The sequence below is a fragment of the Oncorhynchus nerka genome, linkage group LG13 (assembly GCF_034236695.1).
Source record: "Oncorhynchus nerka isolate Pitt River linkage group LG13, Oner_Uvic_2.0, whole genome shotgun sequence".
NCBI classification, from domain to species: domain Eukaryota; kingdom Metazoa; phylum Chordata; class Actinopteri; order Salmoniformes; family Salmonidae; genus Oncorhynchus; species Oncorhynchus nerka.
This window is the reverse complement of record NC_088408.1, coordinates 76,293,585-76,319,355: the sequence shown is the minus strand read 5'-3', so window position 1 is coordinate 76,319,355 and position 25,771 is coordinate 76,293,585. Positions and strand designations below refer to the sequence as shown.

Here is a 25,771-nt window from a genome sequence, read left to right as displayed (position 1 = left end):
ATAGCCTCCACATTGACTCTGTACCTGGTACCCCCTATAAATAGCCTCCACATTGACTCTGTACTGGTACCCCCTATAAATAGCCTCCACATTGACTCTGTACCGGTACCCCTATAAATAGCCTCCACATTGACTCTCTACCGGTACCCCCTATAAATAGCCTCCACATTGACTCTGTACTGGTACCCCCTATAAATAGCCTCCACATTGACTCTGTACCGGTACCCCCTATAAATAGCCTCCACATTGACTCTGTACCTACCCCCCTATAAATAGCCTCCACATTGACTCTGTACCGGTACCCCCTATAAATAGCCTCCACATTGACTCTGTACCGGTACCCCCTATAAATAGCCTCCACATTGACTCTGTACCGGTACCCCCTATAAATAGCCTCCACATTGACTCTGTACCGGTACCCCTATAAATAGCCTCCACATTGACTCTGTACCGGTACCCCCTATAAATAGCCTCCACATTGACTCTGTACCGGTACCCCCTATAAATAGCCTCCACATTGACTCTGTACCGGTACCCCCTATAAATAGCCTCCACATTGACTCTGTACCGGTACCCCCTATAAATAGCCTCCACATTGACTCTGTACCGGTACCCCTATAAATAGCCTCCACATTGACTCTGTACCGGTACCCCTATAAATAGCCTCCACATTGACTCTGTACTGGTACCCCCTATAAATAGCCTCCACATTGACTCTGTACCGGTACCCCCTATAAATAGCCTCCACATTGACTCTGTACCGGTACCCCCTATAAATAGCCTCCACATTGACTCTGTACCGGTACCCCCTATAAATAGCCTCCACATTGACTCTGTACCTGTACCCCCTATAAATAGCCTCCACATTGACTCTGTACCGGTACCCCCTGTATATAGCCTCCACATTGACTCTGTACCGGTACCCCCTGTATATAGCCTCACTATTGACTCTGTACCGGTACCCCCTGTATATAGCCTCCACATTGACTCTGTACCGGTACCCCCTGTATATAGCCTCCACATTGACTCTGTACCGGTACCCCCTATAAATAGCCTCCACATTGACTCTGTACCGGTACCCCTATAAATAGCCTCCACATTGACTCTGTACCGGTACCCCTATAAATAGCCTCCACATTGACTCTGTACCGGTACCCCTATAAATAGCCTCCACATTGACTCTGTACCTGTACCCCTATAAATAGCCTCCACATTGACTCTGTACCGGTACCCCTGTATATAGCCTCCACATTGACTCTGTACTACCCCTGTAATAGCCTCACTATTGACTCTGTACCGGTACCCCCTGTATATAGCCTCCACATTGACTCTGTACCGGTACCCCCTGTATATAGCCTCCACATTGACTCTGTACCGGTACCCCCTATAAATAGCCTCCACATTGACTCTGTACCGGTACCCCCTGTATATAGCCTCCACATTGACTCTGTACCGGTACCCCCTATAAATAGCCTCCACATTGACTCTGTACCGGTACCCCCTGTATATAGCCTCCACATTGACTCTGTACCGGTACCCCCTGTATATAGCCTCCACATTGACTCTGTACCGGTACCCCTATAAATAGCCTCCACATTGACTCTGTACCGGTACCCCCTGTATATAACCTCCACATTGACTCTGTACTGGTACCCCTATAAATAGCCTCCACATTGACTCTGTACCGGTACCCCCTGTATAAGCCTCCACATTGACTCTGTACCGGTACCCCCTGTATATAGTCTCCACATTGACTCTGTACCGGTACCCCTGTATATAGCCTCACTATTGACTCTGTACCACCCCCTATAAATAGCCTCCACATTGACTCTGTACCGGTACCCTGTATATAACCTCCACATTGACTCTGTACCCCCCTATAAATAGCCTCCAATTGACTAGGTACCCCTGTATATAGTCTCCACATTGACTCTGTACCGGTATATAGCCTCCACATTGACTCTGTACCGGTACCCCTGTAATAGCCTCCACATTGACTCTGTACCGTACCCCTGTATATAGCCTCCACATTGACTCTGTACCGGTACCCCTGTATATAGCCTCCACATTGACTCTGTACCGGTACCCCTGTATATAGCCTCACATTGACTCTGTACCGGTACCCCTGTATATAGCCTCCACATTGACTCTGTACCGGTACCCCTGTATAACATTGACTCTGTACCGGTACCCCTGTATATAGCCTCCACATTGACTCTGTACCGGTACCCCCCTGTATATAGCCTCCACATTGACTCTGTACCGGTACCCCCTGTATATAGCCTCCACATTGACTCTGTACCGCCCCTGTATATAGCCTCCACATTGACTCTGTACCGGTATCCCCTGTATATAGCCTCCACATTGACTCTGTACCGGTACCCCTGTATAGCCTCCACATTGACTCTGTACCGGTACCCCTGTATATAGCCTCCACATTGACTCTGTACCGGTACCCTCCACATTGACTCTGTACTACCCCCTGTATATAGCCTCCACATTGACTCTGTACCGGTACCCCCTGTATATAGCCTCCACATTGACTCTGTACCGTACCCCCTGTATATAGCCTCCACATTGACTCTGTACCGGTACCCCCTGTATATAGCCTCCACATTGACTCTGTACCGTACCCCTATAAATAGCCTCCACATTGACTCTGTACCGTACCCCCTGTATATAGCCTCCACATTGACTCTGTACCGGTACCCCCTGTAAATCCACATTGACTCTGTACCACATATAGCCTCCACATTGACTCTGTACCGGTACTCCTGTATATAGCCTCCACATTGACTCTGTACCGGTACCCCTGTATATAGCCTCCACATTGACTCTGTACCGGTACCCCCTCCACATTGACTCTGTAACCTCCTGTATATTGCCTCCACATTGACTCTGTACCGGTACCCCTGTATAAACATTGACTCTGTACCTCCCCCTATAAATAGCCTCCACATTGACTCTGTACCGTACCCCCTGTATATAGCCTCCACATTGACTCTGTACCGGTACCCCTGTATATAGCCTCCACATTGACTCTGTACCGGTACCCCTGTATATAGCCTCCACATTGACTCTGTACCGGTATCCCCTGTATATAGCCTCCACATTGACTCTGTACTGGTACCCCCTGTATATAGCCTCCACATTGACTCTGTAACCCCTGTATATAGCCTCCACATTGACTCTGTACCGGTACCCCCTATAAATAGCCTCCACATTGACTCTGTAAATAGCCTCCACATTGACTCTGTACCGGTACCCTCCACATTGACTCTGTACCGGTAAATAGCCTCCACATTGACTCTGTACCGGTACCCCCTGTATATAGCCTCCACATTGACTCTGTACCGGTACCCCTATAAATAGCCTCCACATTGACTCTGTACCGGTACCCCTGTATATAGCCTCCACATTGACTCTGTACCGGTACCCCCTGTATATAGCCTCCACATTGACTCTGTACCGTACCCCTGTATATAGCCTCCACATTGACTCTGTACCGGTACTCCCTGTATATAGCCTCCACATTGACTCTGTACCGGTACCCCCTGTATATAGCCTCCACATTGACTCTGTACCGGTACCCCCTGTATATAGCCTCCACATTGACTCTGTACCGGTACCTCCTGTATATTGCCTCCACATTGACTCTGTATAAATAGCCTCCACATTGACTCTGTACCGGTACCCCTATAAATAGCCTCCATATAGCCTCCACATTGACTCTGTACCGGTACCCCTGTATATAGCCTCCACATTGACTCTGTAATAGCCTCCACATTGACTCTGTACATCCCCTGATAGCCTCCACATTGACTCTGTACTGGTACCCCTGTATATAGCCTCCACATTGACTCTGTACCGGTACCCCTGTATATAGCCTCCACATTGACTCTGTACCGGTACCCCTATAAATAGCCTCCACATTGACTCTGTACCTGTACCCCTATAAATAGCCTCCACATTGACTCTGTACCGTACCCCTGTATATAGCCTCCACATTGACTCTGTACCTGTATATAGCCTCACTATTGACTCTGTACCGGTACCCCTGTATATAGCCTCCACATTGACTCTGTACCGGTACCCCCTGTATATAGCCTCCACATTGACTCTGTACCCCCCCTATAAATAGCCTCCACATTGACTCTGTACCGGTACCCCCTATAAATAGCCTCCACATTGACTCTGTACCGGTACCCCCTATAAATAGCCTCCACATTGACTCTGTACCGGTACCCCTATAAATAGCCTCCACATTGACTCTGTACCTGTACCCCCTATAAATAGCCTCCACATTGACTCTGTACCCCCCTGTATATAGCCTCCACATTGACTCTGTACCGGTACCTGTATATAGCCTCCACATTGACTCTGTACCGGTACCCCTATAAATAGCCTCCACATTGACTCTGTACCGGTACCCCTGTATATAGCCTCCACATTGACTCTGTACCGGTACCCCTATAAATAGCCTCCACATTGACTCTGTACCGGTACCCCCTGTATATAGCCTCCACATTGACTCTGTACCGGTACCCCCTGTATATAGCCTCCACATTGACTCTGTAAATAAATAGCCTCCACATTGACTCTGTACCGGTACCCCCTGTATATAACCTCCACATTGACTCTGTACCGTACCCCCTATAAATAGCCTCCACATTGACTCTGTACCGGTACCCCTGTATATAGCCTCCACATTGACTCTGTACATGTGACATTGACTCTGTACCGGTACCCCTGTATATAGCCTCACTATTGACTCTGTATAGCCTCCACATTGACTCTGTACCGGTACCCCTGTATATAACCTCCACATTGACTCTGTACCACCCCTATAAATAGCCTCCACATTGACTCTGTACCGGTACCCCTGTATATAGTCTCCACATTGACTCTGTACCGGTACCCCTGTATATAGCCTCCACATTGACTCTGTACCGGTACCCCTGTATATAGCCTCCACATTGACTCTGTACCGGTACCCCTGTATATAGCCTCCACATTGACCCTGTACCGGTACCCCTGTATATAGCCTCCACATTGACTCTGTACCGGTACCCCCTGTATATAGCCTCCACATTGACTCTGTACCGGTACCCCTGTATATAGCCTCCACATTGACTCTGTACCGGTACCCCTGTATATAGCCTCCACATTGACTCTGTACCGGTAATATAGCCTCCACATTGACTCTGTACCGGTACCCCCTGTATATAGCCTCCACATTGACTCTGTACCGGTACCCCTGTATATAGCCTCCACATTGACTCTGTACCGGTACCCCTGTATATAGCCTCCACATTGACTCTGTACCTGTATATAGCCTCCACATTGACTCTGTACCGGTACCCCTGTATATAGCCTCCACATTGACTCTGTACCGGTACCCCCTGTATATAGCCTCCACATTGACTCTGTACCGGTACCCCTATAAATAGCCTCCACATTGACTCTGTACCGGTACCCCTGTATATAGCCTCCACATTGACTTGACTACCCCTGTACCGGTACCCCCTGTATATAGCCTCCACATTGACTCTGTACCGGTACCCCCTGTATATAGCCTCCACATTGACTCTGTACCGGTACCCCTATAAATAGCCTCCACATTGACTCTGTACCGGTACCCCCTGTATATAGCCTCCACATTGACTCTGTACCGGTACCCCTGTATATAGCCTCCACATTGACTCTGTACTCCATATAGCCTCCACATTGACTCTGTACCGGTACCTCCTGTATATTGCCTCCACATTGACTCTGTACCGGTACCCCTGTATATAGCCTCCACTTGACTCTGTACCGTACCCCTGTAAATAGCCTCCACATTGACTCTGTACCGGTACCCCTGTATATAGCCTCCACATTGACTCTGTACCGTACCCCTGTATATAGCCTCCACATTGACTCTGTACACATTGACTTGACTCTGTACCGGTACCCCTGTATATAGCCTCCACATTGACTCTGTACCTCCACATTGGTACCCCCTGTATATAGCCTCCACATTGACTCTGTACCGTACCACCTCCACATTGACTCTGTACCGGCGGTATATAGCCTCCACATTGACTCTGTACCGGTACCCCTGTATATAGCCTCCACATTGACTCTGTACCGGTACCCCTGTATATAGCCTCCACATTGACTCTGTACCGGTACCCCCTGTATATAGCCTCCACATTGACTCTGTACCGGTACCCCTATAAATAGCCTCCACATTGACTCTGTACCGGTACCCCCTGTATATAGCCTCCACATTGACTCTGTACCGGTACCCCTGTATATAGCCTCCACATTGACTCTGTACCGGTACCCCCTGTATATAGCCTCCACATTGACTCTGTACCGGTACTCCTGTATATAGCCTCCACATTGACTCTGTACCGGTACCCCTGTATATAGCCTCCACATTGACTCTGTACCGATACCCCTGTATAGCCTCCACATTGACTCTGTACCGGTACCTCCTGTATATTGCCTCCACATTGACTCTGTACCGGTACCCCTGTATATAGCCTCCACATTGACTCTGTACCGGTACCCCTATAAATAGCCTCCACATTGACTCTGTACCGGTACCCCTGTATATAGCCTCCACATTGACTCTGTACCGGTACCCCTGTATATAACCTCCACATTGACTCTGTACTATAAATAGCCTCCACATTGACTCTGTACCGGTACCCCTGTATATAGCCTCCACATTGACTCTGTACTGGTACCCCTGTATATAGCCTCCACATTGACTCTGTACTGGTACCCCTGTATATAGCCTCCACATTGACTCTGTACTGGTACCCCTGTATATAGCCTCCATTGACTCTGTACCGGACCCCCTGTATATAGCCTCCACATTGACTCTGTACCGGTACCCCTGTATATAGCCTCCACATTGACTCTGTACCGGTACCCCTCCTCCACATTGACTCTGTACCGGTACCCCCTATAAATAGCCTCCACATTGACTCTGTACCGGTACCCCCTATAAATAGCCTCCACATTGACTCTGTACCGGCCTCCACATTGACTCTGTACTGGTACCCCCTATAAATAGCCTCCACATTGACTCTGTCCACATTGACTCTGTACCGGTACCCCTGTATATAACCTCCACATTGACTCTGTACCGGTACCCCCTATAAATAGCCTCCACATTGACTCTGTACTGGTACCCCCTATAAATAGCCTCCACATTGACTCTGTACTGTACCCCTATAAATAGCCTCCACATTGACTCTGTACTGGTACCCCTATAAATAGCCTCCACATTGACTCTGTACCGTACCCCTGTATATAGCCTCCACATTGACTCTGTACCGGTACCCCTGTATATAGCCTCCACATTGACTCTGTATACCCCCTGTATATAGCCTCCACATTGACTCTGTACCGGTACCCCCTGTATATAACCTCCACATTGACTCTGTACCGGTACCCCTATAAATAGCCTCCACATTGACTCTGTACCGGTACCCCTGTATATAGCCTCCACATTGACTCTGTACTGGTACCCCTGTATATAGCCTCCACATTGACTCTGTACTGGTACCCCTGTATATAGCCTCCACATTGACTCTGTACTGGTACCCCTGTATATAGCCTCCACATTGACTCTGTACCGGTACCCCTGTATATAGCCTCCACATTGACTCTGTACCGGTACCCCTGTATATAGCCTCCACATTGACTCTGTACCGGTACCCCCTATAAATAGCCTCCACATTGACTCTGTACCGGTACCCCTATAAATAGCCTCCACATTGACTCTGTATAACTATAAATAGCCTCCACATTGACTCTGTACTTACCCCTATAAATAGCCTCCACATTGACTCTGTACTGGTACCCCCTGTAAATAGCCTCCACATTGACTCTGGTACCCCTGGCTCTACCCCTGTATATAACCTCCACATTGACTCTGTACCGGTACCCCTATAAATAGCCTCCACATTGACTCTGTACCGGTACCCCTATAAATAGCCTCCACATTGACTCTGTACCGGTACCCCCTGCCTCCACATTGACTCTGTACTGGTACCCCCTATAAATAGCCTCCACATTGACTCTGTACCGGTACCCCTGTATATAGCCTCCACATTGACTCTGTACCGTACCCTGTATATAGCCTCCACATTGACTCTGTACTGTACCCCCTGTATATAGCCTCCACATTGACTCTGTACCGGTACCCCTGTATATAACCTCCACATTGACTCTGTACCGGTACCCCCTGTATATAACCTCCACATTGACTCTGTACCGGTACCCCTGTATATAGCCTCCACATTGACTCTGTACCTGTACCCCTGTATATAGCCTCCACATTGACTCTGTACCGGTACCCCTGTATATAGCCTCCATTGACTCTGTACCGGTACCCCCTGTATATAGCCTCCACATTGACTCTGTACCGGTACCCCTGTATATAGCCTCCACATTGACTCTGTACCCCCCTGTATATAGCCTCCACATTGACTCTGTACCGGTACCCCCTGTATATAGCCTCCACATTGACTCTGTACCGGTACCCCCTGTATATAACCTCCACATTGACTCTGTACTGGTACCCCCTGTATATAACCTCCACATTGACTCTGTACCGGTACCCCCTGTATATAACCTCCACATTGACTCTGTACTGGTACCCCCTATAAATAGCCTCACTATTGTTATTTTACTGCTGCTGTTTAATTATTTGATCTATTTATTACTTACCACTTATTTTTCTTAAAAAGGCATTGTTGGTTAAGGGCTCGTAAGTAAGCATTTCACTGTAAGGTGTATTCGGCACATGTGACAAATACAATTTGAAAACCAAGGGTTTCACCTACATTATCTTTGACTCTGAATTGATTAAAAGGGGTGTGTTTATCTGCCAGATGAATAAATATGGAGGATACATTTCCTAGAGCCCACTCAGGGTCAGGAATACAGGAGACAGTGGCTGAATCAGAGTAGAACATGTCATGTTGGGGCGGCAGGTAGCCTAGTGGTTAGAACCTAAAGGTTACAAGATCGAATCCCCGAGCTGACAAGGTAAAAATCTGTCATTCTGCCCCTGAACAAGGCAGTTAACCTACTGTTCCTAGGCCTTCATTGAAAATAATAATTTGTTCTTAACTGACTTGCCTAGTTAAATAAAGGTTGAGCAAACCTTGAGCAGAAAACCTTTTAAAATGTATCTTCTTATCGGAAATAGGGTGTTGAGCAGAGCCCTATGGGCCCTGGTCAAAAGTAGTGCATTATGTAGGGAGTAGGGTGTAATTTGGGACACACCCAGTGAGTGAATACTCACCAAGTAGACATCGAGCACTGAGCCATCATCCCGGTCCATGTCCACCTCTACGTCCATGGTGCTCTGCTCTGAAGTCAGACAGATGGCGCTGTCCTGCAGGGTGAATGTTGAGCTGGATGCCATTTCATCTCTGAGGAGAAACAGGAGAACAAGAAACACACATAAGTAGATATACAAATAAGAGTCCCAAATGGCACCCTATTCCCTACATAGCTCCCTTCTTTTGACCATAGTGCAAGATTAACTGCATAGCAAATCAAAGAATCCAACATGAAAATGAGAGCCAGGTGAAACCCCCTTCAGGGAAACAGAGGAAAACCTGTGTGTCTGGCTATAGACTAGAGGTCTCTAGGGGAAGTTCATGTCTAAGAACTTACAAACAGGATAAGTTCATTTAAGCAAGGGAATTCTGGGACATTATGTTTTATGTGGAACTCCTTTACTGGGTTATGGACCTCTAAAAAGAGTCCCAAATAATCTGGGAAAATAAACGTCCTTTAAAACACAGCATCGCGTGAACAGCAGGGGGCACTGGGGGCTGGTGTACATCTGAAACAGGCTATTTCCTTGATGCATGTCAGCTGACTCCTGACTTTGCTTAAATTCAGGAATGTGTTTACCATTTTATGGCATGTTATTGCCTACCCCTCTTAAAGGTGACATGCAGGCACACACACACCTCAGAAAAGGGATTATGTACATACATAGAAAAAGTCACCCTGTCAGAAAATTACACTCTCTCTTCTAACAATGTCTCTTAATCAGACCTTCTGAAAGCCTTGAGTCAAATATTCATGAAACACATTGATAGACAATTTTAGGGCAACAGACAGGTGCCTGAGAAGGGAACAAGACCAGGCAGGCATCACAATAGAGACTTCCTGTTGGGTGGGTGTGAGAGAGAGAGAGAGAGAGCGACAGAGAGAGAGAGAGAGACAGAGAGAGAGAGACAGAGAGAGAGAGACAGAGAGAGAAAGACAGAGAGAGACAGAGAGAGACAGAGAGAGAGACAGAGAGAGAGAGAGAGACAGACAGAGAGAGAGAGAGAGAGACAGACAGACAGACAGAGAGAGAGAGAGAGAGAGAGAGAGAGAGAGAGAGAGAGAGAGAGAGAGAGAGAGAGAGAGAGAGAGACGGGGGGAGAGACAGACGGGGGGAGAGATGAGAGGAAAATAAACAGTTCTTTCTAGAGGGAGGTAAGAATTTAAAGTCCATGGTTTATGGCCTGCACACTGCATCTGAACTGGATGTAGGTTGAGCAATGTGAATAACTGTCCAGTGAGGGTTTTCTTGGCTCTTCCAGGGTATCTATCTCTAGTGTATAACATACTGTCACAAAGCCTGAGGACTCTGAGTCACCTGTTCCATGTGGCTTGTCATCACAATAGGATGAGTCCTATGTTTTCCATCTGGCCTCCCAGGTAGCTCAGTGATTTCACCGGTTATTATTTACATTGTACTCTCCACCCTCGCACTCTTCCTGTCACACTCTCCCCTCGGGGGAATCCCTATGGCAGGCAGAGCTGATCCACTCAGGGGCCCTGCTGGTGATCTGATCTGCAGGGTTAGTTGGTTTAGTCACTGATTAGCTCAATCGTTTACTCACCTGGTGTCCCAGGTCAAAATCATTGTTGCCAATATTTACACAAGAGTGTAAATATATCTGATTATAATTGGGCCTTTGAGAGGACAGGTGGAAGGGGTCCTCAGATAGAGGGATGGAGGGAACAGAGTCTCCAGGTGGAGGGAGGGAGGGAGGGAGGGAGGGAGGGAGGGAGGGAGGGAGGGAGGGAGGGAGGGAGAGAGGTACCTGTCTTCAGACTGGGTCTCCAGGTTGATGGAGGAGGAGGAGATGGTTCCCATGGAGGAGCCCTCGTAGGAAGATGGGGTGTCAGGGACTAGGTCAGGACGCAGGTAGGAGCCAAACACTGGGAGAAACACACAAACACACACAAAGCCATGAGCTCACAGAGATACACACAAAGCCATGGCCACACTGAGAGCTACACACATAGCGATGGCTTCACTGAGAGATACACACAAAGCCATGGCCTTACTGAGAGATACACACAAAACCATGGCCTTACTGAGAGATACACACAAAGCCATGGCCTTACTGAGAGATACACACAAAGCCATGACCTCACTGAGAGATACACAGAAAGCCATGGCCTTACTGAGAGATACACACAAAGCCATGACCTCACTGAGAGATACACACAAAGCCATGGCCTCACTGAGAGATACACACAAAGCCATGACCTCACTGAGAGATACACACAAAGCCATGACCTCACTGAGAGATACACAAAAAGCCATGACCTCACTGAGAGATACACACAAAGCCATGACCTCACTGATAGATACACACAAAGCCATGACCTCACTGAGAGATACACACAAAGCCATGACCTCACTGAGAGATACACACAAAGCCATGACCTCACTGAGAGATACACACAAAGCCATGACCTCACTGATAATGCCTTCAGTCAGTCAATGTATCATTAACTGTATTTGTATAACAGCAACCTGGGCCTAAACCCCAAAAGAGTATGCAGATGTGACAGGGCAAGGACAAAGTCCTGGGTGCTTGTGCTGTGCTATTAATTTAACACATGATCTAAAGACCTACAGTACAGACTGGATGTCGAAGCTACAGGTCAGAACATGGGTTTGAATTAGTTGAGATAATAAAACAACCATGTATTGTGCATACAATTATTATGTAATTGTCCCTACAAGAACCTTTTATCCCTCAAAATAGGGTTTTCTAACAAGACCGAAGGTATGTGTGGAATTGGTTCACTAGAATACGTAGAGTAAGCTATTGAAAATGAAACTGTACATGTAAAATATATAAATGTCTTTATGGTATGTTATATAAAGGTTGGACATAGAACGTGCACAAAGGTGTTGTTTAGCTAAAATAAGATTTCATATAAACTAAAGTAGCTATGTTGCAATATGAAACAAGACTTCTCTCTCTTACTCAGAAGTCTGCACCCTCATCTCTTCCTGTAATATTGGCCAACAGTGGTGTTACCGTAGAGGAAGAGTCATGACGCTGAGTTACTATTATGGAAAGGGGCCTGATTCTAATCCAGCCAGCCACTGGAGTCAGGGCCTGATTCGAATCCAGCCAGCCACTGGAGTCAGGGCCTGATTCGAATCCAGCCAGCCACTGGAGTCAGGGCCTGATTCGAATCCAGCCAGCCACTGGAGTCAGGGCCTGATTCGAATCCAGCCAGCCACTGGAGTCAGGGCCTGATTCTAATCCAGCCAGCCACTGGAGTCAGGGCCTGATTCTAATCCAGCCAGCCACTGGAGTCAGGGCCTGATTCTAATCCAGCCAGCCACTGGAGTCAGGGCCTGATAATGACTCCTCAAGAGACACAGAAAGAGTTTACATGAATAACGCTAACTCAATCACTCACACAGAGACAGAGACAGAGAGAGAGAGAGAGAGAGACAGCGAGGGAGAGAGCGAAAGAGAGACAGCGAGAGAGACACCGAGAGAGACAGCGAGAGAGACAGCGAGAGAGACAGCGAGAGAGACAGCGAGAGAGACAGCGAGAGAGACAGCGAGAGAGACAGCGAGAGGGATGAGTTAGGAGGACTGGCTGTTGATAACAGGATATAGACTGTGTTTTCTTTCTGGTGAGGTAACATTTCAGTGGGGGCTGGAGGTGGAGACACTATGGCACTACTGAAGGACTAGTTTATGGGGACCAAGTGGTTTTCGAAGGCCCATCGGTCCAGACATAATGAGAGGTATGGTCTACATGACATATCTAGGAAGTGATTTCTCTCAGGTGCTTTTTGTTTTTACAACACATGAATGTGTGGATGATTGATAATCGTGTGCTGGTCTACCTTGTCCGTCTAGACTGGCCAGACTGCGTGCTCCTCCCAGACTCTGCCTCCTCTCCTCCTCCTTCTCTTCCTTCTGAGAAGACAGGATCTCCTGAGAGGACGACTTCAGAGCAGGGATGGATGTGTGAGTCCTCTTAGAAGGGGAGAAGCGAATGGCTGCAGAGAGACAGAGAGAGAGAGAAAGAGATGGGAGTGGGATGGGGAGCGAGGTAAAAGAGAGAGGGAGACAGAAACGAGTGGTGGGGGAAGAGAATAGCAGAGCGGAGGGAAGGGAGAGAGGAAGATAAGGAGAGAGAGAGGGAGCAAGAGAGAAATAGGGGGTTGGGGAGAGAGTGAGGGGGTAGGAATGAGAGTGAAGGGGTAGAGCAAGAGAGAAAGAGTGGGGGGGTAGGAATGAGAGTGAAGGGGTAGAGCAAGAGAGAAAGAGGGAGTTGGGGAGAGAGTGAGGGGGTAGGAATGAGAGTGAAGGGGTAGAGCAAGAGAGAAAGAGGGCGAGATGGAGGGAACAGATTACCCTGATTGCAACCATTATCGTGCATAATCAAGCTTGAAGTGTCTTTCCCAAAGTAGCAGTAAAATGATCAAACTGTTAACGCATAATGATCATTATGAAACTGTCCCAAGATGTTCCATTCTGACTCCCAAGCAGAGCATGAAATCCCTCCCCATTGTATCTAACTGTGCAGAAGCATTGCCATAATAATACCAAGCATCTAAATCCCAAACCATCTTCATTAAATCAGCATTGCACACTGCTTTATTTCATCTTAACATGAAACATTCCACAAGTCAAAACCCTGAAGTGAGAAGGGCTTCAGCCACTGGGGTGGGTTCCTAAATTACCCCCACTGGGGGACTGGCATGGCCACCACCCAAACAGAGGACAACCATAGACTCCTGTTAATAGGGAGAAACTAAACATCTCTCTGATAACAAGATATTTCTGGAGAAAGAACTAAAGGCAGAACAGAACTACTAAAATATGCAACTACATAAATGTATGCATGGACACATAAGTAAGTCGCTTTCGCCAAGAATCTATATCAGTATGTCAGCGTAAAGCACAGCGAGAGGAGCTGAGGGAGGGTTTGAAACCTGACCTATTTAATTGACTGACAACAGTGTATGTGTCAGTGGATCATCCACATAACAAACTGGTAAAACACAATCACGTCCTCTTACAGGAGAAATGTATACCTTACATCAACACAGCTGCGTTGTTGCCTTCAACACAGCAGGTGACTAACAAATCAATCTGTACAAACATTTCCAATGGTTTAAAGTTGACTAAACTGTACGTGACACACCGACATAGTGTTATTGTAGTCTCAGTCTTAGCCCTCATACCCCTTATACCATTACACTTGTTTTCCGATCCCAGTGCCTGGCATGTGTGACAGCTTAAGTCATAAATGTATCCCTGTCATAGGGGACTGAGGAACAGAAGCCAGCAGACTTACTCGGAGTCTTCCGGAACACCGAAGTGCTCATGAACTTGAGGAATCGGTTGGCATAGAAACCAGGCCGGTGCACCGAGACAGAGTCCTGAGGACAGAACAGAAGACAATACAGGCTTTTATCAGGGAGGGCTATTTGAGATCAATAAGAATGGAACCTATGAACGGTGTGTGTTCAGAAGGACACACGTAATCAGCAGCATATCAACTTACGCCGTCGTAGACCAGGGCCTTCCATGAGTGTTCCAACTTCTTAATGAATCTGAAGGGGAAACAAGAAGTCTTGTCACAAACAGAGCTTGTTATGCAACAAACCCAACCCCTCACCAAGCCCCATCACCAAAACCTGAGATGCTTCCCGTTGACACCAAAGACAGAACAGGAACCACAGCAATATTACATTTAATGTTACATAATATGCTCCCATTCTAGTTACATTTGACAGTGCAATTGATGGACTGAGGCAAGCAAACAGTTGGCAAGGGAAGATGATTAATATGAAAAGACATATGGGGAATGATATCATTATGTAACTCCCCAGCCAAGACACTGACAGACAGGTCCTGAGGTCAGCTTAGAGATGCTGAGATATGGACAAGGGAACAAGCTTTTAGGGACACTTCTGTCTCTCTGGCCCTCGAGGCTTGTCACACTGAGGAGCTTCTCTCTCCCTCTCACTACCTCTTCTCTCTCCCTTACTCCCTGCATTGGGACAGAAAATCAATGCTTCACCAGAGTGAATAGGAAAGACTGATAGCTACAGAACCCTTATTAACAGAGTTGGATAGAAAATGATGCTTTAAGGACCCAGGAGAGTGGCTGCTTGATATCCAATCAATCAGAATATGTAATGCTAACTAGTCTGTGGGCGTAGCAACGAACCCTCCATGTTACAGAACATTATAGTATGTTATTATGCTATATAATATAGCATGTTATGAAGTCATGTTAAACCTGTAGGACTGCAGGATGTCGATGATGCCCAGGAAAATAAGCAGCTTCTCTTCTTTGTGTGACTTGGCAGGAATTCCACCCATCCTGAAATACAGCCCAGTAAATGCAGGTCCAGTCACAGAATGTAGTCAGGTCAGGAGACACATTAAGGGTTTTGATCATTGTTTGTAAGAGTTTGCCATGTATTATTCAGTGTATGTGAGTGTGTGTACGTGTAAATGTCATCAAGCTATTACAGTGTATATGATTGTGTACTGTACGTGTGGTTGTCTTTGAATGTGTATGGGCAGTATGACTGAGGTGAGCTGACTCACGTGTCGTCTGTGGTGTGGGCCTCGGCAGCCTTGCCGTCCCCCTGGATAGACTCCATGGCTGTGGAGTAGAGGACCCTCTGGGCCACGGGCCGCTTGCCATCCCCCACTGCCTGGCCCGGCTCGCCGCCCTCCTTCGGGCTCTGGTCCAGAACATGCACGGCCAGAAGCAGACTGTAGTCCATGATCTTAAAGCTCTCCAACACCTGCAGCACACAACATGAAACCACACAGTTAATTACCATGATCTGAAACCACATCAAAACAACCCGTAGCCTAGCAAAGAGTGGAAACAGTTGGAGCTGTTGGCCTGGCTGGAATCTGACCAGTGGTCATTTTAAACAAAGTCAGTTGGAGCTCTGGCCTTGGTCTAAGTCTGGAATCTGACAGTATCACAGCTGTGTGCATTTTAAACAAAGAGCGGAAACAGTTGGAGCTGTTGGCCTTGGTCTAAGTCTGGAATCTGACCAGTATCACACACAGCTGTGTGCATTTTAAACAAAGAGTGGAAACAGTTGGAGCTGTTGGCCTTGGTCTAAGTCTGGAATCTGACCAGTATCACACACAGCTGTGTGCATTTTAAACAAAGAGTGGAAACAGTTGGAGCTGTTGGCCTTGGTCTAAGTCTGGAATCTGACCAGTATCACACACAGCTGTGTGCATTTTAAACAAAGAGTGGAAACAGTTGGAGCTGTTGGCCTTGGTCTAAGTCTGGAATCTGACCAGTATCACACACAGCTGTGTGCATTTTAAACAAAAAGTGTTTTTTTTATCATCTGGGTTATTGAAGTGTGACCCTATTTCTGTGTGACCAAAGATAAATAGGCAATTGTGATATGTGTGGAAAGTCATCCTTTTTATAGTCCCTTCTGCCATAATAGGATTATCGAATTAGCATCCAAAAAATTGCTAATGTAGTTTGCCTGATTTTCCATCATTGGACCACGGGAATCGTCTTATTCTAAGCATTATTGTACCAATCCCCGAAACTTCCAAGAATAGAACTGTCTGTCTGTCTGTAAGAGAGACGACAACGAGAAACAAGGAATGGTCATCATGATTGTCATGGTAATTCCTAGAATCTGCTCTCAGTTGGATTCCGTAAAAACAGTATTTCCAACATCGGGAACTTCCAAACTTGCCATAACGGACTCAGTCATCATCATCCGTTATATGGAACTGGCTAGTAGAAAACAGGCTGAGTAAAAGGACCACAACAGAACCAGCTCATTTGCCTTTTGAGACATAATGTAAGAAATGTGAACTAATATGTCCAGAATGAGGATATTTGATAATAAAGACTAACACAAACACACCCTTACTAAGAGTGGACAGTAGGATGGATATAGTTGAGCAAAGATGGCCTTTAGATATGTTATCATACCACTGATGTATCTAGAACTATAATCCATTGAACCATGACTGAGCACACCCACAATAAGATTATAGAACAGCTATTTCCAGGATATCCCCATGGTAAATGCGTCTTTATTCGTGCTTTATTGTTGGTGGTTTAATCATGGTTAATTAGTTCTGTAGTGTCCTTTTAAGACGAATGCAAACCATGAACAATCATACAGACACGCACGCACACCAGCCACACATACACACAAACATTCAGAATAAACACTTGTGCTCTTGTTCGAGCTTGGTCTTTTCCATGTCTCTGATTTGCATCCCTTCCTCTTGACTCCCCCGTCCTATTCAAAGGCAACCATTTTGAATAGAGCCACACACCAACCTGCTCGGAAAAGGCTATAACGACACTCCTGACCTGCAAACTGATATTTCATTTCAGAATTGGTAAAAATCAGGTTAATGTTAGGGTTTGGTTAAGGTAAGGTCAGTTTCAGATTTTAGTTGGTCGTTAGAGGTCAGGAGTGTCCTTAAAATATTTACAATTCTCAGCTTTTACATTGACATTTGATGGAATGTCTCCATTCCATATGTTTTTATGTTAGGCGTAGTGGCTAGATCCAGCTGTAGCACTGCATGGGGAATAGGGTGTCATTTGAGATCTGCCGTGGTTTGGCTTTGTGAGAGAGGGCATTGTTGTCCCCGTCATCTTCCAAAGGAATGACAGAATCACATGACATGGCAGGAGGAGAGGGGAACAACATGACATGGCAGGAGGAGAGGGGAACAACATGACATGGCAGGAGGAGAGGGGAACAACATGACATGGCAGGAGGAGAGGGGAACAACATGACATGGCAGGAGGAGAGGGAACAACATGACATGGCAGGAGGAGAGGGGGACAACATGACATGGCAGGAGGAGACATGGCAGGGGGGGACAACATGACATGGCAGGAAGAGAGGGGAACAACATGACAGGAAGAGAGCAGGACATGGCAGGAGGGGGAACAACATGACATGGCAGGAGGAGAGGGGGACAACATGACATGGCAGGAGGAGAGGGGGACAACATGACATGGCAGGAGGAGAGGGGGACAACATGACATGGCAGGAGGAGAGGGGAACAACATGACATGGCAGGAGGAGAGGGGAACAACATGACATGGCAGGAGGAGGGGGAGGGGGAGGAGAGGGGACAACATGACATGGCAGGAGGAGAGGGGGACAACATGACATGGCAGGAGGAGAGGGGACAACATGACATGGCAGGAGGAGAGGGGAACAACATGACATGGCAGGAGGAAGGGGAACAACATGACATGGCAGGAGGAAGGGGACATGGCAGGAGGAGGGGACAACATGACATGGCAGGAGGAGAGGGGACAACATGACATGGCAGGAGGAGAGGGGGACAAAATGACATGGCAGGAGGAGAGGGGGACAACATGACATGGCAGGAGGAGAGGGGAACATGACATGACATGGCAGGAGGAGAGATGACATGGCAGGAACAACATGACATGGCAGGAGGAGAGGGGAACAACATGACATGGCAGGAGGAGACGGGACAACATGACATGGCAGGAGGAGAGGGGGACAACATGATATGGCAGGAGGAGAGGGGAACAACATGACATGGCAGGAGGAGAGGGGAACAACATGACATGGCAGGTGGAGAGGGGGACAACATGATATGGCAGGAGGAGAGGGGAACAACATGACATGGCAGGAGGAGGAGACATGGGGTGGAGAGGGGGACAACATGACATGGCAGGTGGCAGGAGGAGGGGGACAACATGACATGGCAGGAGGAGAGGGGGACAACATGACATGGCAGAAGGAGAGCGGACAACATGACATGGCAGGAGGAGACGGGACAACATGACATGGCAGGAGGAGAGGGGGACAACATGACATGGCAGGGAGAGGGGAACAACATGACATGGCAGGAGGAGAGGGGAACAACATGACATGGCAGGAGGAGAGGGGACAACATGACATGGCAGGAGGAGAGGGGAACAACATGACATGGCAGGAGGAGAGGGGAACAACATGACATGGCAGGAGGAGGAGAGGGAACAACATGACATGGCAGGAGGAGGGAACAACATGACATGGCAGGAGGAGAGGGGAACAACATGACATGGCAGGACAACATGACATGGCAGGAGGAGACATGGGGAGGACAACATGACATGGCAGGAGGAGAGGGGAACAACATGACATGGCAGGAGGAGAGGGGAACAACATGACATGGCAGGAGGAGAGGGGACAACATGACATGGCGACAACATGACATGGCAGGAGGAGAGGGGAACAACATTACATGGCAGGAGGAGAGGGGGACAACATGACCCGCCAGTTCTATAACAATAATGAGAAGAAAACAAATCCCAAACATTCTGTGTGTTTGTGCAGGGCAGGATTAAGAAATCACTAAGACACTTTATGTTGGTGTTTCGTTTATTTTGGCAGATCCCCAAATATTCTTGTGATAAAACTTAATCCACAGTTATTTTTTATAAACTATTGATCTTCTGTCGCTAAATGATGCTCTCTGTTGTATTTTGAACATTGCCTCTTGGGCCGAGCCCATGACTCACACAATTGACCAGTCACATTATGCAGTTAATTATATACAGTTTATATTTCCTTATTATCAGGGCTGAAGCACAGAAGCTTCAGCCCCTGCATTAATCCGGCGCTGTGTGTGTGTGGCGATGTGTGTGTGTGGCGATGTGTGTGTGTGGCGATGTGTGTGTGTGTGTGTGTGTGTGTGGCGCTGTGTGTGTGTGTGTGTGTGTGTGTGTGTGTGTGTGTGCTGTGTGTGTGTGGCGCTGTGTGTGTGTGGCGCTGTGTGTGTGTGGCGATGTGTGTGTGTGGCGATGTGTGTGTGTGTGGCGATGTGTGTGTGTGGCGATGTGTGTGTGCGTGCGTGTGAGCATACGTGTTTGTTTCCGTCTCAAATTAATAGGGGCATTCCCAGACAAAAACCTTTTCAGACATCAAGTTAAATGCCACTCCACGTCCCTCTTCCCTAGTCACAAACAGACCTCAGCACTCATGATTGGCAACCCCTTACAAAACATTGTACCCTTCGCTAAACTGTCATTCCATTTGACATCGTCATCCTCTCAACAACATCTCAGAGCCCTGCAGTGCAGTGACAATTTCATTACTCTCTGTTACAAGATAGAGTCTAAACAATGGCTCCCAAGCAGTGTGTCTGTATGCGCGCTCCCCTCCCCTTTCCAGTCATAGGACTGGGCATGGTTTATTAATGTTCTTAGTTTGTTGAGAGAGGAGAGGAAGGAAAAACATACTACTCTACATTTCCCTCAGTGACCCACATTCAGCAGCAGACACTTCCTGGTCCCCCTCTCTCATCTCACCCCTTACCTCCCCTTCCCTCCATACCTTGGCTGAATCTCCTTCCCCCCTCACCCATGTCTGTCACGTCCCTCTCGACCCCACTCTCCTGTTTTTCGGTGTTGCAGCAGGCTCTGTGGCTAGGGGTTTACTGCTTACTCATGGAAACGGACAGAGATTCTGCTTAGGGGGCGCTTTGCTTACTGCTCAGGAGGGGAAGGCAGGAAGCCGTGACAATAACAAACTAGCTACAGTCCAGTCACTTACAGTACAACCACTGCTCAGACGTACACACAGCTCACTGGCGTTAAACATTTTAAGAAGTCTGAAATTATGTTCTGGGTTACAGTTACAGAATGTATTTTTGTCTCTTAACAACTCTCCCTACTAAACAAAAGACAAAAGAGGAAGACATTTACACAAGGAGACATTTCAAAAACAAACAGAATCATGACGTCAAAGACACTGTGCTCCAGCCCCCCCCAGACACAGCCCCCACCCCAGACAGACACAAACAAACAGTCATTATAAAACCTGAGCCTGGCACATTAATGACCTGCATGAAACACTGTTCCCTTTATACTTTGAAGTACAAAGGAAGTGAGAGAAGAGAGATGGGGAGGGACAGAGAGACAGAGGTCCTCTAAAAGACTTCAAACAAGAGGTCATCTTAGAGTGTCTGTGAATAGGGCTGGCACAATTACTGAATAACTGTGTAACCAACGGTTACGGATGAAGACCATCATGAAACGGTTATTACGGTGACCACGGTCATTTGGCCGGCCCATTACAGTCACCCAAAATTCCATGACCGTCACAGCCCTATCTGTGAACCAATGTTATCCTTTCCCCTCCATTCTGAGCTAATAGAAAGTCAACATTGAGGAGTGTGTGAGTTTAGTTAACAAACACAAGGAGAGCAGAGGAGATGAATCAGCCAGCTATAGCAGCCAAATCCATCGAGGCGTGACTCCAGGCGGTGTCCCAAAGGAGAGTCATCAGAAACACACAGGACAGCCTGTTACCAAACAGGCCTATATATACCCACAACACCGTGCTACTCATGCAGACTAACTCCATTCATTAAGTCACCACTTCTCGTTTGCTGTTGAAAAACAGCTCAGTCTCCGATACAATGAAAGTGGTAAAAACCTGTTTCACAGAAGCCATGACATTGTTATGGGGGAGTAAAACAAATGTCCTTGACAATCACATCGTAGGCTATAACATTTCCAAGTTTTCAAAGGTTGGATACCTTAAACAGGAAGTGTGTCTTCCTTCCTGTTCCTGGTCTACTTCCTGGTTGGAGACAGAGTGAAGCACCCTGTGCCGTCAGACAGAGACAGAGACAGACAGACATGCTCTCTCTGTCAGGGACAACACCCACATTGTTACAACACAGGCCTAACAGCCTCTGGTTTAAAGTTGTCCTTAGGGGCACAGATCTAGGATAAGCTAACCCTCCACATATACTAACTATAACTTAACTGTTGAAAATACTAAACTGACCTTAGATCAGTGCCTAGGGGCAACTTCATTCTTCTCCCACATGAGATATATCCCTTCAGAGCTAGCCAAGGCGGCCAGGGATATGTACAGTACATAGGGTTATGTAAGAACTATACTGTATAATAATAGCTGAATAAGACTATTCACCATATGATCTGTGACAGTCCACATTATTATTGATTACGTGTTTTCAATCAATCAACCAATTATCTATTCACAAACAGGTAGTGTAGGTCTGAGCAGAGCACAATGACAACAGAGGGAGATAAGACAGATATACACTGAGTATACCAAACATTAGGAACACCATCCTAATATTGAGTCCCCGTCCCCATCCCCCCCCTTTTGCCGGAAGCGTTCCACAGGGATGCTGGCCCCATGTTGACTCCAATGTTTCCCACAGTTGTGTCACGTTGGCTGGATGTCCTTTGGGTGGTGGACCATTCTTGATACACACGGGAAACATTTGAGCATGAAAAACCCAGCAGCGTTGCAGTTCTTGACACAAACCGGTGCGCCTGGCACCTACTACCATACCCTGTTCAAAAAGCACTTACATTTTATGAATTTCCCATTTCAGCCTCTGAATGGCACACATATTTAACCTGTCTCCTCCCCTTCATCTACACTGATTTAAGTGGATTTAACAGGTGACATCAATAAGGGATCATAGCTTTCACCTGGATTCACCTGGTCAGTCTGTGTCATGGAAAAGGCAGGTGTTCTTAGTGTTCTGTACACACTGTACAGCATAGTAGTGCTGTAGGCCTATAGATCTCCAGCTTGACTTGTTGTGGTCCTGTTTGTTCTATGTACATTTTAGGTGTGGCAAAGTAGCTCCTTGCTCAGAGCAGAGTTGTGGTGTTCTCTTTCTGTTGAACAATAGCTCGGATCCCACTACTTCACTAGATTAGACAGGCTAATCTGGTGGCTATTGCTCTGAAATAGACAGGAATGCAGCCTCAGTTTGGACTCCTATCTTTAGGCTGGTGCGCTCCCTTACTTTCTCGCTCTCACGCTGCTGGGAACATTTCTTCATCACACTCAGTGTTTGGAGAGCTGTCATGGAACTGAACAGAGCTCAGAGCTCCCAATGAACCCACAGTGGAAACACACAGTCCCAGTGCCAAACACTGCAGCAACACACAGTTCCCTTTCTCAAAACACTCTGTCCAACCCTACAATCACACACACTGTTCTAGGCTTGTATACAATGTAGCAGAGTATGAAGTGGAAAAGTGGAGAGCGAGTGTGTGTGGGTGTGGTGCACGTGCGTGCATACTTGCATTAGTATATATGCGTGTGTGTACGTGTATGCAGTGTATACTATTTGAGTGTGTGTACTGAGTGCAGAGTATCCTGTTTGAATGGGAGAGGTTGCTGATTTCCCAGAGACAGAGGGAGTCCAACTACAAATACAATCTGTGCCCTTTCCTACTTCTGGCATCTGACCCAATGTCCAAGGGATGACATCACGAGGAGTTTGGCCATTTAAGTCCAGAGTTTGGGAATGAAAACAGCAGACTGTAGAGATGAGCGTACAGATAGTGCTGTAAACTGAGCCTTCTCATCTGATAGTACTTCTAGTTTCTAATTCTAGCATGACTGGAAAAGCCAGAACGACTCTCCATAATCTGCATACAATACTGAAAGAATGTGAGGAATCTGCTTTGTTTTGCTAAATTGCTCCTGACATGTGTTTTCTGAGATGCGTTGCAATACTGGGATGACTCAGCAAGTTAAAATGACATAACATTCAAACCAGCTGTATAATCTGCTTTTCTTGGTACTCAAGACAGTGTTGTAGCACAGCTTCGCCAGGCCCTACCACACAGTCAGAGTTTGAGCCGACAGACAGACGGACAGACACACACACACACCTGTCCCAGTCTACACCTACCAGGCAGTCTCTCTGTAGGGTCTTCATCAAGGCATTGTAGGTGTCAGCGTCGAAGTAGAGCCCTTCATGCATGTCCTGGAAGTCCAGGTCCTTGTAGACGGGACAGGCCTTCTCCCTCTCCTTCCTGGAGGCACGTCTCTTGTAGGTGGAGCCCTTCAGGTCGTACTTGTAGTTCATCTTGACAGAGCGCGGCAGCACGTTGTTCATCACCACCAGCCGGATGTTGACGCCTCCAGACTGGATGCAGTATAGACCGTAGAACTTAGGCAACAGCGTGCGTGGGTTCTGGTTCAGGTTCTGTGTGTGGATGTGGGGAGAGAGGTGGATTGCAGTTAGTAGATTATTAAGGTTCTGGATTGGTTAGAGTTCATATAGCTCTGAACACTCAGTTAACCATGAATCCCAAACCTTAAACCTCAGTATTATTCCACTGTTTAAAAGGCCTGAGACTAGGTTTGCAACCTAAATTGAACCCTAAATTTTATATAGTGCACTACTTGGGCCCTGGTCAAAAGTAGTGCACTGTATAGGGAACGCAGACCAGATTGGATAAGTTACTCACCATGTAGTAACCTGGGAGTAGTTTCTGGAGAAACTCTGCCTCTTTGTGCTGGACGGTTTTGATGATGAACTCGTCATCGCTGGTCAGGTAGAACAGAGAGCCGCTGGCCCCGGGATTGGACAGCTCAATCAGAGGCTCATTACAGATGGAGTACTGAGGAGAAAAACAACAACACATAATACAACTGGTGTAATATGCCTGTAAAAACAACACAACTGGTTTAATATGCCTGTAAAAACAACAACTGGTTTAATATGCCTGTAAAAACAACAACACAACATAACTGGTTTAATATGCCTGTAAAAACAACAAAACAACACAACTGGTTTAATATGCCTGTAAAAACAACAACACAACATAAGTGGTTTAATATGCCTGTAAAAACAACAAAACAACACAACTGGTTTAATATGCCTGTAAAAACAACAACACAACATAACTGGTTTAACATGCCTGTAAAAACAACACAACACAACTGGTTTAATATGTCTGTAAAAACAACAACTGGTTTAATATGCCTGTAAAACCAACAACACACCATAACTGGTTTAATATGCCTGTAAAAACAACAACACAACATAAGTGGTTTAATATGTCTGTAAAAACAACACAACTGGTTTAATATGCCTGTAAAAACAACAACACAACATAACTGGTTTAATATGCCTGTAAAAACAACAAAACAACACAACTGGTTTAATATGCCTGTAAAAACAACAACACAACATAACTGGTTTAATATGTCTGTAAAAACAACACACAATATAACTGGTTTAACATGTCTGTAAAAACACCAACACAACATAACTGGTTTAATATGCCTGTAAAAACAACAACACAACATAACTGGTTTAATATGCCTGTAAAAACAACAACTGGTTTAATATGTCTGTAAAAACAACAACACAACATAACTGGTTTAATATGTCTGTAAAAACACCAACACAACATAACTGGTTTAATATGTCTGTAAAAACAACAACAAAACATAACTGGTTTAATATGCCTGTAAAAACAACACACAACATAACTGGTTTAATATGCCTGTAAAAACAACACACAACATAACTGGTTTAATATGCCTGTAAAAACAACACACAACATAACTGGTTTAATATGTCTGTAAAAACAACAACAACATAACTGGTTTAATATGTCTGTAAAA

General features: G+C 46.5%; 1 protein-coding gene across 4 annotated transcripts in view; it reads right to left on the bottom strand.

The window, feature by feature from the left end:
• Positions 1-25,771, bottom strand: part of LOC115140166 (phosphatidylinositol 4-phosphate 5-kinase type-1 beta-like) — an 86,386-nt gene that overhangs the window by 4,548 nt on the left and 56,067 nt on the right. For all 4 annotated transcript variants that reach the window (XM_029678337.2, XM_029678339.2, XM_029678336.2 and 1 more), the window contains 9 exons: positions 24,607-24,759; positions 24,045-24,341; positions 15,912-16,114; positions 15,598-15,681; positions 14,857-14,905; positions 14,647-14,731; positions 13,187-13,342; positions 11,121-11,238; positions 9,311-9,440 (listed from right to left, as the gene is read on the bottom strand). In XM_029678337.2, the coding sequence (XP_029534197.1) occupies positions 9,311-9,440; positions 11,121-11,238; positions 13,187-13,342; positions 14,647-14,731; positions 14,857-14,905; positions 15,598-15,681; positions 15,912-16,114; positions 24,045-24,341; positions 24,607-24,759 (1,275 nt within the window). The remainder of the gene's footprint in view (positions 1-9,310; positions 9,441-11,120; positions 11,239-13,186; positions 13,343-14,646; positions 14,732-14,856; positions 14,906-15,597; positions 15,682-15,911; positions 16,115-24,044; positions 24,342-24,606; positions 24,760-25,771) is intronic.